This window comes from Priapulus caudatus, unplaced genomic scaffold, assembly GCF_000485595.1.
Source record: "Priapulus caudatus unplaced genomic scaffold, Priapulus_caudatus-5.0.1 Scaffold1748, whole genome shotgun sequence".
Taxonomy (NCBI): Eukaryota; Metazoa; Priapulida; class Priapulimorpha; order Priapulimorphida; family Priapulidae; genus Priapulus; species Priapulus caudatus.
The window spans coordinates 2,862-15,828 of NW_014578809.1; the positions used below are offsets into that span (position 1 = coordinate 2,862).

At 51.1% G+C, this 12,967-nt stretch overlaps 1 protein-coding gene across 1 annotated transcript; it reads right to left on the reverse strand.

Annotated features, from left to right (window-relative positions):
• Positions 1–983: 983 nt before the first annotated feature.
• LOC106817504 (putative mediator of RNA polymerase II transcription subunit 26) lies at positions 984–8,037 on the reverse strand. The gene is made up of 3 exons (XM_014822172.1): positions 6,835–8,037; positions 6,682–6,801; positions 984–2,323 (listed from the first exon to the last, which is right to left on the reverse strand). Exons 1-3 carry the CDS (start codon positions 7,742–7,744, stop codon positions 1,320–1,322), a joined length of 2,034 nt encoding a protein of 677 aa, XP_014677658.1. The 5' UTR covers positions 7,745–8,037; the 3' UTR covers positions 984–1,319.
• Between the last annotated feature and the right edge of the window lie 4,930 nt (positions 8,038–12,967).

A 12,967-nucleotide genomic window follows, 5' to 3' on the forward strand; every position in this document is an offset into this window, starting at 1 on the left:
GTGTTAATTATGAAGATAATGAGAAGTGTTAATTATGAAGATAATGACAAGTGTTAATTATGAAGATAATGAGAAGTGTTAATTATGAAGTTAATAACAAGTGTTAATTATGAAGATAATGGCAAGTGTTAATTATGAAGATAATGAGAAGTGTTAATTATGAAGATAATGACAAGTGTTAATTATGAAGATAATGAGAAGTGTTAATTATGAAGTTAATAACAAGTGTTAATTATGAAGATAATGGCAAGTGTTAATTATGAAGTTAATGACAAGTGTTAATTATGAAGATAATGACAAGTGTTAATTATGAAGATAATGAGAAGTGTTAATTATGAAGATAATGACAAGTGTTAATTATGAAGATAATGAGAAGTGTTAATTATGAAGTTAATGACAAGTGTTAATTATGAAGATAATGACAAGTGTTAATTATGAAGATAATGAGAAGTGTTAATTATGAAGATAATGACAAGTATGAAGTTTAAATGGCAAGTGTTAATTATGAAAAAGATATAAACAAAAATTGACAAGTGTTTTTATTATGGAAGATAATGAGAAGTGTTTAGTATGAATGTTAATGACAAGTGTTAATATGAAGTTAATGGAACAGTGTTAATTATGAAGTACTGGAAGGTGTTAATGTAATTGAAGTTAATGAGAAGTGTTAAATTATGAAGTTAATGACAAGTGTTTATTATGAAGATAATGACAAAGTGTTTAATTATGAGTTAATGACAAGTGTTTAATGATGAAGTTAATTACATGTGCTAATAGTGGATGACGTCATTGATGAAGCATAACAAATCGGTCGTTAACAACGTACGTATGTTGAGGTTTATAACGATGGAGATAATGAGAGTCTGTCATCATCATTAATCATGTCTTGTTAATTACGTGTAGAAGTGTGCAGACTAACGTAGGAACTATTCTAGAAGAACTTCCGAGAACAGCTAACGATAAAACTAACGATTATGGGAGAGTTAACGAGAAGGAGGTTGTTACTAAGTCATTATATACTGAGAACAAATAGCAGAAGTATTCACTGATAGATGATCGTATGCGAAGGAAAGATGAGAGAAAAAATATTTCTGTAACATTTTATTTAACAATAATTTTTTTCGGTTTAACCACTTTTTTAGGGTTAATATAACAAACTTTAGTATCCTCCAGTACCCGCCATAAATAAATAAATAAATATATATATATATATATATTATATATATATATATATATATATATTACACTTACAGCGCCTCTTACTCTATATATTGTACCGCACTCTTACTCATTATAAGAGATTAAATATAAATAAAATCTCATTTTATTACATCTCGTGTTCCGTAATACAAAAGCCTCGCTATTTCGCCGAAAGGTGTCGCCAGGTGTTTGATGTTGTTCTCGTCGTGCTGCTGGATCGGATCTTCTGGCGTCAGATAGTAACGATGCGCGTACATCAGGTCTACGGCGTCGTAGTCCTGCCAGTCTAGCGGGCCGTAGAAGACATCATAGCAGACGTTGTGCACGCCTAGACGCGTCGGCACGCCATGCACGAGATCCGGCCGCAGCCACAGCACGCGCGTCGTCAGCTGCTGACGTAGGTGTGACGTCACCTCGTCGCCGAGCGTGAAGGCGGCCTCGAGCACGCGCAGGAAGGCGGCGTCGCGCGTTGCCATGAGAACGCTCGTGCTGACGTAGCGTCCTTCCGGCCAGCCGAGCGTGAACTCGTACTTCCGGTACGCGTCGAGAGAGTTGACGACGAGAATGTCGTCCGCGAGCGAGATGCCGCCGTGCTCCCGCAGCGCCGCCACGCGGACGAACAAGAGAGCATTCTCGGCGCTCAACTTGCGGCCGTGCGCGCGTCGTGGTCGGGTCACGTGACGCACGACGACGGCCGGGTTTTCTCGAATCATGTTCCAGTAACGGCCGCTAGGTGGCCGGTCGGTGTGCACGTACAGACGGTCGGGCCGGATGTACTGCAGCGCCGCCTGCATGCACAGCATCTGCACGAACGTCACTTCCGGCTCGTTGAAGCGCACAAAGTGCACGATGTTAGGCACAGGATGTCCGGCGTTAACATCCGGAATTGTGCTGCCGCCAGGGGGCGATGACATTCCTGCATCCGCGTTGAGCGCTTTCACCCAGATATCTCCGCTAGAGGGCGCCGGCTGGGACGTAACAGTGCGTGTTTTCGGCGCAGCAGCATCGGCGGCCATGTTTGATGTGGAAGCATTGTTCTGTGAGGCGGATATCCGCTGTTCACCATCACCAACACCGGAAATGACGACGTGTGCTAACGCCAGCACCTTGTACGCAGCGTCACCTGGTCGACAAATGTAGTAATTTCCGAGTTACTCGCCTAGGCGTGACACTAGTGCGATATTTGATAGATGAAACACTACCGTGATGACTACGTGTGTATGTGTGTGTGTGTGTGTGTGTGTGTGTGTGTGTGTGTGTGTGTGAGCGTGCGTGCGTGCGTGTGTGTGTGTGTGTGTGTGTGTGTGTGTGTTTCTATCTATCTATCTATCATCTATCTATCTATCTATCTATCGTCTCTATACCTATCTATCTATCTAATCTACTATCTATCTATCTATCTATCTCTCCTCTCTCTTCCTCTCTCTCCCTTCTCACTTCTCTCTCTTTCTTGTCTTGTCTCTCTCTCTTTCCGCTGCTCGTTTTCGCTCTCATATCGTTATTTGATCCGACGCTTGCCCAGCTTCGGAACGCCAAGATATTAATACTGAATTAGATCATTTAATTACCTTTAAAATGATACTAATAATATTTGGCTATACTAAATCAATTGACCGATCTACGACAGCAACATTTGAGATCGGAAACCGACTTATCCGGAATATGCAGCTTATGAGATAAAGCGTCCTGGTAAGGGGCCCAGTCGGAGATGAGCGGCAACGGCGCCTTCAAATTTTTAAAAAAATTAAAATGACATAATAATCTAGAGCATACTGAACCTATCATCATCCGGATTTAAATTGCACCTTCAGGAACTTGTATTTTTGTAAAATACAAATATTGTCCAGCGTAGGGCATTTTCCAGGCATGACAATGTGTGCGTGCTCGAGAGCTCAAAACAATAACGGGCGACTTAGTCCGTATTATGCGGAGCGGGGTCACATATAAGGTATTATTACTCTTGATATATATATTATATATATATATATATATATATATATTATATAAATATATATATAATAAATATATATAATATATAAATAATAAATATAATATATTATATAGTATACATACAAACACACACGCACACACACACACACACACACACACACACACACAGCACACATAAGCACCACACACACACACACGACACAACACACACACACAACACACACAAACACGGCAACAAAGAGAGAGAAAGAAGAGAGAGGGGAGGAGGGAGAAGGGAGAAAGCTAGAGAGCGAGAGTGAGACACACACACACACAGGAACACACGCACAAGAGAGAGAGAAAGACGAGAGGGGGGAGGGAGAAAGGGCAGAGAGAGCTAGAGTGCGAAGTAAGACACACACACACAACACGACATCACACACACATACACAGCATGCCACACACACACACAAACACACATACACACACACGGCAGGAACATACCACGACAAGCCACACAAGGGCACACAGAGTCGAAATCGAGGCACACCACACGACCACACCACACCACACACCGCACGCACACCCACATGGCGCACACACACAATACACACACACACATAACACACACACACACACACACACACACGCACACACACACACACCACAACACCAAAAACTACACGGGCACAGAGAGAGAGAAAGAGAGAAGGGGAGGGAGGGAGGGAGGGAGGGGAGGGAGGGATGGGAGATGAGCGAGAGCCGAGAGTGCAGCACACACACACACACCACACACGAACGCACCACACACACACACTAAACAAACTAGACACGGGGCACTCACGGAGCGTGCATAGCCTCGCGAGGCGTGTAACATGTATGTGATAAGCGCTGGCTCGCTGCTGGCTGCTGCTGACTATACCACCCTAAGGCGAGCTGCTTGCTGGACGTGGAACGCCCTAAAAGGCGAGTGGCTGTTGAATCGGATCGGCGCCATACGCTACACACACACGCGAACACACACACGAGACCGATATTAACATGACGTCCTTGCCAGGAGGTAACAAATATATAATATAAACCACTTAATATGCGTGATGTTACTTACCGCGGTGTATGACAGACGATGAGGATTTGAGAGGAGAGGGGAGGCTGCGCGTGCTTCCTCCACGGTAACACGACACGACGTAGCGGACTGTTACTGGCAGGAAGAGGAGGGAGAAACGGTAAGGAAGCGCGACGGCCTGCGGTTAGGTGCGTTGAGACCCCTAACAGCGACGGAATCACATCGCGCCGCCCCGCAACTGCTATACGCTGCTACCTGGCCTGCATGAATCCGCGTGGTGGTATGTGGCCAGGTGCACTACGCGCAGAGTGTATACGCGCTGTAGTTCTTTTTCCACAGGGTGATTGGTGCGTGTGCGTGAGTGGGTGGGTAAGTGTGCGTGTGTGTGTGTGTGTGTGTGTGTGTGTGCGTGTGTGTGTGTTGTGTGATGTGGTGTGTGTGTCGGTGTGTTACGTGTGTGTGTGTGCGTTGTGTGTGTGCGCGCGCGCGTTAGCGCGGTGCGTGTGGTGTGTGTGTGTGTGCGTGTGTGTGTGTGTGTGTGTGTGTGTGTGCGTGCGTGCGTGCGTGCATGCGTGCTCGCGTGTGTTTGTATGTGGCGTGGATTATCCTGGCGTTCGCGTGTATTAAGCAGTTATAACAGGTCACTGTACGATTAAGCGAAACAACACAAGACAACGTACTGAGTTCACATCACTGAGTGAATAATAGAGAGACTGACTGCCTACATACCTGCCTGACTGCCCTGCCTGCTTGCCTGTTCTGCCAGCCTGCAGTACGTATAACTTGGCCTGCTGCGTGCGTGCGTGCGCGTGCGTGCGTGCGTGCGTGGTCGTGCGTGGCGTGCGTGGCCTGCGTGCCCTGCCTGCATGCCTGCCTGCTGCCCTGCTTGCTTGGCCTGTCTGTCAAGCCTGCCTGGCCTGCCTGCCTGCCTGCCTACCGTGCTTGTGTGCTGCCTGCCTACCCTGTGTGCCCTCCTGCTGCCTGCATACCTACTTGCCTGCCTGCTGCCTGCCCTGTGTGGCCTGCCTGCGCTGCATGCATGCCTGTCTTCCTGCCTGCCTGGCTGTCTGCCTGTGCCTTCTGCCTACCTTCCTGCCGTGGCATGCCTGCCTGCCTGCTTGCCTGGCCTGCCGTGCCTGCCTGCCTTCATTCCGCGTGCCTCCTGCTGCGTGCCTGCCTGCCTTGCTTGCTGCGCTGCGTGGCCTGCCTGCCTTCATTCCCGCGTGCACTGCTTCCTGCCGGCCTGTCTGCCTGACCTTCGCTGCCTGCCTGTCTGCCGTACCGTCCTGGCCTGATGCCTGCCTGCCTGCTTGCCTGCCGCGTGCCTGCCTGCCTCCTTCCCGCGGCCTGCCTTCCCGCTGGCCTGCCTGCCTGCCAGCCTGCAATGCCTTCGTGGCTGAATGAATGGGTGGTTTGGCTGGCTGGATGGCTGGGGTAGGGGAGAGGGGCAGGGCGGGGTAATGACCCGTTCGCAACGATGAGAACTAGACACTAGTTAGATGCGGTCGTGACTTGTATCTTGTGGGTGTGTTATATGCTGTGCGTGTCGTGCGTGGGCGTGCGTACGGCGTGCGTGCGTGCGTGCGTGTGTGTTGTGTGTGCTGGGTGTATGTATGTATGGTGTACGTGTGGTGTGATGTCGTGGTGTGTGCGTGGGCGTGCGTGCGTGCGTGCGTCGTGTGTGTGTGTGTGTATGTAATGTGTACGTGTGTGTGGTATGGTGCGTGTGGTGTGCGTGCGTGCGTGCGTGTGTGTGTGTGTGTGGTGTGTGTGTGGTGTGTGGATGTTGTGTACGTGTGTGTGTATGTGCGTGTGTGTGCGTGCGTGCGGCGTACGTGCGTGCGGTGCGTGCCGTGTGTGTGTGTGTGTGTGTGTGTGTGGTGTGTGTATGTATGTGTACGTGTGTGTGTATGTGCGTGTGTGTGCGTGCGGTGCCGTGCGTGCGTGCGTGTGTGTGTGTATGTATGCTGTACGTGTGTTGTATGTGCGTTGTTGCGTGCGTAGGGTGGCGTGCGTGTGTGTGTGTGTGTGTAGTATGTGTACGTGTGTGTGTAAGTGTGAGTGTGTGTGTCGTGCGGTGGGGCGTGCGTGCGTGTGCATGTGCAGTGCGTGTGTGTGTGCGCGCGCGCGGTGTGGCGTGCGTGCGTGCGTAGAAGAAGAAGAAGAAGAAGAAGACGACGAACGAGAAGAACAAGAACAAGAACAAGAACAAGAACAAGACGAGGAAGTAAGACAGCGACAGATCATTAATATGTCTGCTTCATGTGACGCGCGTGCGCGTGTGCGCGTGTGTCTGTGACGTGGCTGGTTGTCGCGCTGTCACGTGATTGCTACGAATCTCGGCATCTGTTACGTCATCGTCAGCTCGCCGTGCGGTGACGTCATCAGCGGTGATGTGGCGCCACGCGGCGGTGGACTTGGCGTGGCTGTGTGTTAAACTACAGTGTTGTGAGGTGGGCGGGCGCCATGCTGTGCGGCCGGGTTACCTATGGTCCTGTCCGTATCGCTGGACACCGGGGGACGTGCCCCAACATTCTTCTTCTCCTCCTCCTTCTCCTCTTTCACCTCCTCCTCATCATTCTCCTCGTGTTGCTGCTGCTGCTGCTGTTGCTGCTGGTGTTGGTATTGTTGCTGTTGATGGTGTTGGTATTGCTGCTGCTGATGGTATTGTTGTTGCTGGCTCAACTGATGGGGATATTTCGGGTGTAACTCTTCCCCTTGCTGCTGTTGTTGCTGTTGCGGCAGCTGCTGGTGATGTTGCTGATGTTGGTGTTGCTGATGTTGCTGCTGCGGGTTTTGGTCGAGGTAGTCCTCCCGATGTTGCTGCTGTTGTTGTGGATGATGTTGCTGCTGTTGACGGTAGTTTTGCTGTTGCTGCTGCTCCTGCTGCTGTTGATGTTGCTGATGCCACTGTTGTTGCGGCAGTTGTTGTTGTTGTTGTTGTTGTTGTTCATGCTGTTGTTTCAGTAGTTGCAGTAGTTGCTGTTGTTTTTGCTGCTGCTGTTGTTGCTGCTGCTGCCAGCCTGTCAGTTCGGCTTGCCCGCGGCTGTACGCTGCTTGCTCCTGCGAATCACCCTGCCTGTAGTAACTATCACCAACGTCATCGTTGTATGCTTCGTCAGAACCCCGATAGGGGGCGCCATGTATGGCAACGTCGTGGGTGTACACAGGTTGTTTCCGCGGGTAGCTGCCGAGGTGGTCGCCTGCTGAAGGTACCCCACGACCGTACCCGTTCCCTGGCGGCAGCGAGCGGATGCTATAGCTGTCGGGAAGAGGCTCACGTCTAAAGGCGGCTGCGTGCACGTCCTGCCGCATGGGCGGCCTCTCGTTGTCATGGTAACGCCGCTGTTCGTATTGCTGATTGGAGGCGAGATGATCGGAGTACGCCGAATGTGCTGCCGCCTGGTGGTGATCGTTGTAACCTCGCCTAGTTTGATGCGCGTACTTTATGCCCGGATAGGCGTCTATCTCGTTGCTAGGCGACGTGTGGTCACGTGCTGCTTCGGCCACAGAGCCGTAGTTTGATATGCTGCCGCCAGGGTTGGACATCGCCTTGGTATCGCTGTCGTCATCGTCGTCCGCGCTGTCGCCTATAGCTGGAGTAACTTTGATCTCGGCGGTATCGTCATCGTTGTAGTCACGTCTGCGAGCGGTATCGTCATCGTTGTCGTCACGCCTGCGGGCGCTATCGTCATCGTTGTCGTCACGTCTGCGGGCGGTATCGTCATCGTTGTCGTCACGTCTGCGGGCGGATTCGAACGGGTTGTGCCTCTCTCCTCTCTCCCTACGGCTCCTCTGCAGTTGCTGCTGTTGCTGCTGCTGCTGCTGATGTTGCTGCTGCTGCTGCTGATGTTGCTGCTGCTGCTGTTGCTGCTGCTGCTGCTGCTGTTGCTGCTGTTGCTGCTGCTGCTGCTGCTGCTGCTGTTGCTGCTGCTGTTGCTGCTGTTGCTGCTGTTGCTGCTGCTGCTGCTCCTTCCTCGGTGCCTGCTGCTGCGCCACGTCTCGGGCGTATCTCCGAGCTGTGACGTCAGGACTCCTCAACGACGAGGCAATCATGTATACGCTGAAGATCGTGACTACGCATGCGCACAGCGCGAGCGACGGGTGCGCTCGCCACGCCCTCATCACGCTCGTGTACGTCGGCATCGCGCGGCGACGGTGGTGACGATGACGATGACGATGCTGGTAGGTCTCGGCGTGTCCGTGCGAGAGTGCTTAGCGTGTGTTGAGAGGTGGTCTCTATATACGGCTCTGGTCTGCAAGTGTGAGAAAGAGAGAGCTTAGTATGAGAGAGTAACACCTATACATGAACACACTCGCTCACAGACGCGCACGCACAAACGCACGCACGCGCACATGCACTATCTCCATCTCCCTCTATCTCTCTCTCTCTCTCTCTCTCTCTCTCTCTCTCTCTCTCTCTCTCTCTCTTTTCTATCTATCTATCTATCATCTATCTATCTATCTATCTATCGTCTCTATACCTATCTATCTATCTAATCTACTATCTATCTATCTATCTATCTCTCCTCTCTCTTCCTCTCTCTCCCTTCTCACTTCTCTCTCTTTCTTGTCTTGTCTCTCTCTCTTTCCGCTGCTCGTTTTCGCTCTCATATCGTTATTTGATCCGACGCTTGCCCAGCTTCGGAACGCCAAGATATTAATACTGAATTAGATCATTTAATTACCTTTAAAATGATACTAATAATATTTGGCTATACTAAATCAATTGACCGATCTACGACAGCAACATTTGAGATCGGAAACCGACTTATCCGGAATATGCAGCTTATGAGATAAAGCGTCCTGGTAAGGGGCCCAGTCGGAGATGAGCGGCAACGGCGCCTTCAAATTTTTAAAAAAATTAAAATGACATAATAATCTAGAGCATACTGAACCTATCATCATCCGGATTTAAATTGCACCTTCAGGAACTTGTATTTTTGTAAAATACAAATATTGTCCAGCGTAGGGCATTTTCCAGGCATGACAATGTGTGCGTGCTCGAGAGCTCAAAACAATAACGGGCGACTTAGTCCGTATTATGCGGAGCGGGGTCACATATAAGGTATTATTACTCTTGATATATATATTATATATATATATATATATATATATATTATATAAATATATATATAATAAATATATATAATATATAAATAATAAATATAATATATTATATAGTATACATACAAACACACACGCACACACACACACACACACACACACACACACACAGCACACATAAGCACCACACACACACACACGACACAACACACACACACAACACACACAAACACGGCAACAAAGAGAGAGAAAGAAGAGAGAGGGGAGGAGGGAGAAGGGAGAATAGCTAGAGAGCGAAGTGAAGACACACACACACACACACACACGCACAGAGAGAGAGAAAGAGAGAGGGGGGGAGGGAGGAAGGGAGAGAGAGCTAGAGTGCGAAGTAAGACATCACACACACAACCACACACACATCACAACACACACACCCTTACACAACACAGCCACACACACAGCACAACACACATCACCACACACACGGAGAACATCACACACGACAAGCACACAGCACACAGCGAATCGAGCACCCGACACCCACACACAGCACGACACCATGGCCACACACACACACACAACACATACACACACCACACACACACACACACGCACACACACACACACCACAACACACAAAATCACGCGCGCACAGAGAGAGAGAAAGAAGAAGGGGGAGGGAGGGAGGGAGGGAGGGAGGGAGGGATGGGAGGATAGAGCGAGAGCCGAGAGTGAGACACACACACAACCACACACAACACACACACACACACACTAAACAAACTAGACAGAGGGCAACTCACGGAGCAGTGCATACCTCGCGGGCGTGTAACATGTATGTGATAAGCGCCTGGCTCGCTGCTGCCTGCTGCTACTATACACCGCTAAGGCGAGCTGCTGCTGATGGAACGCCCTAAAGGGAGCTGCTGTTGAATCGATTCGCGCCATACGCTACACACACACGCGAAACACACACACACGACCGATTTAACATGACCTCCTTTGCCAGGAGGTAACGAAATATTAATATAAACCATATATGCGTGATGTTACTTACCGACCGGTGTAATGACAGACGATGAGGATGAGAGGAGAGGGGAGGCTGCGCGTTGCTTCCTCCACGGTACACTGACACGACGTAGCGACTGTTACTGGCAGGAGAGAAGAGAGAAACAGGTAGGAAGCGCGACGCCTGCGGTTAGGTGCGTTGAGCGCCTAACGCACGGATCACACGCGCCGCCCGCAACTGCTATACGCTGCCTACCTGCCCTGCATGAATCCGGCGTGGTGGTATGTGCCCAGGTGCACACGCGCAGAGTGAAGCGCTGTAGTTCTTTCCACAGGGTGATTGCGTGCGTGTGCGTGAGTGGGTGGGTAATGTGTGCGTGTGTGTGTGTGTGTGTGTTGTGTGTGTGCGTGTGTGTGTGTTGTGTGATGTGTGTGTGTGTGCGTGTGTTACGTAGTGTGTGGTGTGCGTGTGTGTGTGCGCGCCGCGCGTTAGCGCGGTGCGTGTGCGGTGTGGTGTGTGGTGTTGTGTGTGTGTGTGTGTGTGCATGTGTGCGTGCGTGCGTTGCGTGCATGCGTGCTCGCGTGTGTTTGTATGTGCGTGGATTATCCTGGCGTTCGCGTGTATATAAGCAGGTTATTACAGGTCACTGTACGATTAAGCGAAACACACAAGACACGTACTGAGTTCACATCCACTGAGTGAAATAATAGAGAGATGAACTGCTACATAACCTGCCTGACCTGCCTGCCTGCTTGCCTGTCTGCCAGCCTGCAGTACAGTATAACTTGCCTGCCTGCAGTGCGTGCGTGCGTGCTGCGTGCGTGCGTGGTCGTGCGTGGCGTGCGTGCTTGCGTGCGCCTCCTGCATGCCTGCCTGCTGCCTGCCTTGCTTGGCCTGTCTGTCAAGCCTGCCTCCTGCCCTGCCTGCACTGGCCTACCGTGCTTGTGTGGCTGCCTCCTACCCTGTGTGCCTCTGCCTGCCTCATACCTACTTGCCTGCCTGCTGCCTGCCCTGTGTGGCCTGCCTGCGCTGCATGCATGCCTGTCTTGCCTGCCTGCCTGGCCTCGTCTGCCTGGCCTGTCTGCCTACCTTCCTGCCGTGGCATGCCTGCCTGCCTGCTTGCCTGGCCTGCGTGCCTGCCTGCCTTCATTCCCGCGTGCCTGCCTGCTGCTGCCTGCCTGCCTGCTTGCTGCGCCTGCGTGCCTGCCTGCCTTCAGTTCCCGCGTGCACTGCTTCCTGCCGCCTGTCTGCCTGACCTCGCTGCCTGCCTGTCTGCCGTATCCGTTCCTGCCTGATGGCCTGGCCTGCCTGCTTCTGCCTGCCTGCGTGCCTGCCTGCCTTCCTTCCCGCGGCCTCCTTCCCCTGCCTGCCCTGCCTGCCAGCCTGCAAGCCTCGTGGTGAATGGATGGGTGTTTGGCTGGCTGGATGGCTGGGGTAGGGGAGAGGGGCAGGGCGGGGTAATGACCCGTCGCACGATGAGAACTAGACACTAGTTAAGATCGCGTCGTGCTTGTTATCTTGTGGGTGTGTTATATGTGGCGTGCGTGCGTGGCGTGCGTACGGGCGTGCGTGCGTGGCGTGCGTGTGTGTGTGTGTGCTGGTGTATGTATGTATGGTGCTACGTGTGTGTGTAGTGACAGTGTGTGTGCGTGGCGTGCGTGCGTGCGTGCGTCGTGTGTGTGTGTGTGTATGTAATTGTACGTGTGTGGTATGGTGCGTGTGGTGTGCGTGCGTGCGTGCGTGTGTGTGTGTGTGTGGTGTGTGTGTGGTGTGTGGTATTTGTGTACGTGTGGGTGTATGTGCGTGTGTGTGCGTGCGTGCGGCGTACGTGCGTGCGTGCGTTGCGTGTGTGCTGTGTGTGTGTGTGTGTGGTGGTGTGTGTATGTATGTGTACGTGTGTGTGTATGTGCGTGTGTGTGCGTGCGGTGCGTGCGTGCGTGCGTGTGTGTGTGTATGTATGCTGTACTGTGTGTGTATGTGCGTTGTTGCTGATGCGTGGCGTGACAGTGCGCTGCTGTGTGTGTGTGTGTAGTATGTGGTACGTGGTGTGTAGTGTGAGGTGTGTGTCGTGGGTGGCGTGCGTGGGCGTTGTGCATGTGCATGTGCGTGTGTGTGATGCGCGCGCGCGGTGTGGCGTGCGTGCGTGCGGCGTGTGTATGTGTGTGTGTAGCGTGTGTGTGTGTGTGATGTGTGTGTGTGTGTGTGTGTGTGTGTGCGTGTGTGTGTGTGGGTGTGTGTGTGTGGTGTGTGTGTGTGTGTGTATGGCTGTAATGCATATGTGTGTGTGTATGTGTGTATGCATATGTGTGCGTGTGTGAGTGCGTGCATGCGTGCGTGCGTGTGTGTATTAATTGGCAAGAAAGCGAGCGAGCAGAACATGATCTTTATCAGTATATACGACTACGTGCAATAACTAGCACACACACGCGAGGCACGCGCCACCGCTCTGCCGTCTCTCTAGTCTGTGGTCCTGCATCTCTCCGGCTGCCTGTAAATAAATACGATCAGGAGTGAATTGATATTATTATAGACATAATAATTATATAAGATATATAACGATATATAGATATATAATATAATGTATCCTTCAGTCTGCTAATGCAGCTACAAGTGAAAATGAACCGAGGCCGTGGATGCACGCCAAGGTCACTTAATATTGCAGCCGGTCATTGTTATAGTGAACTATACACACTCAC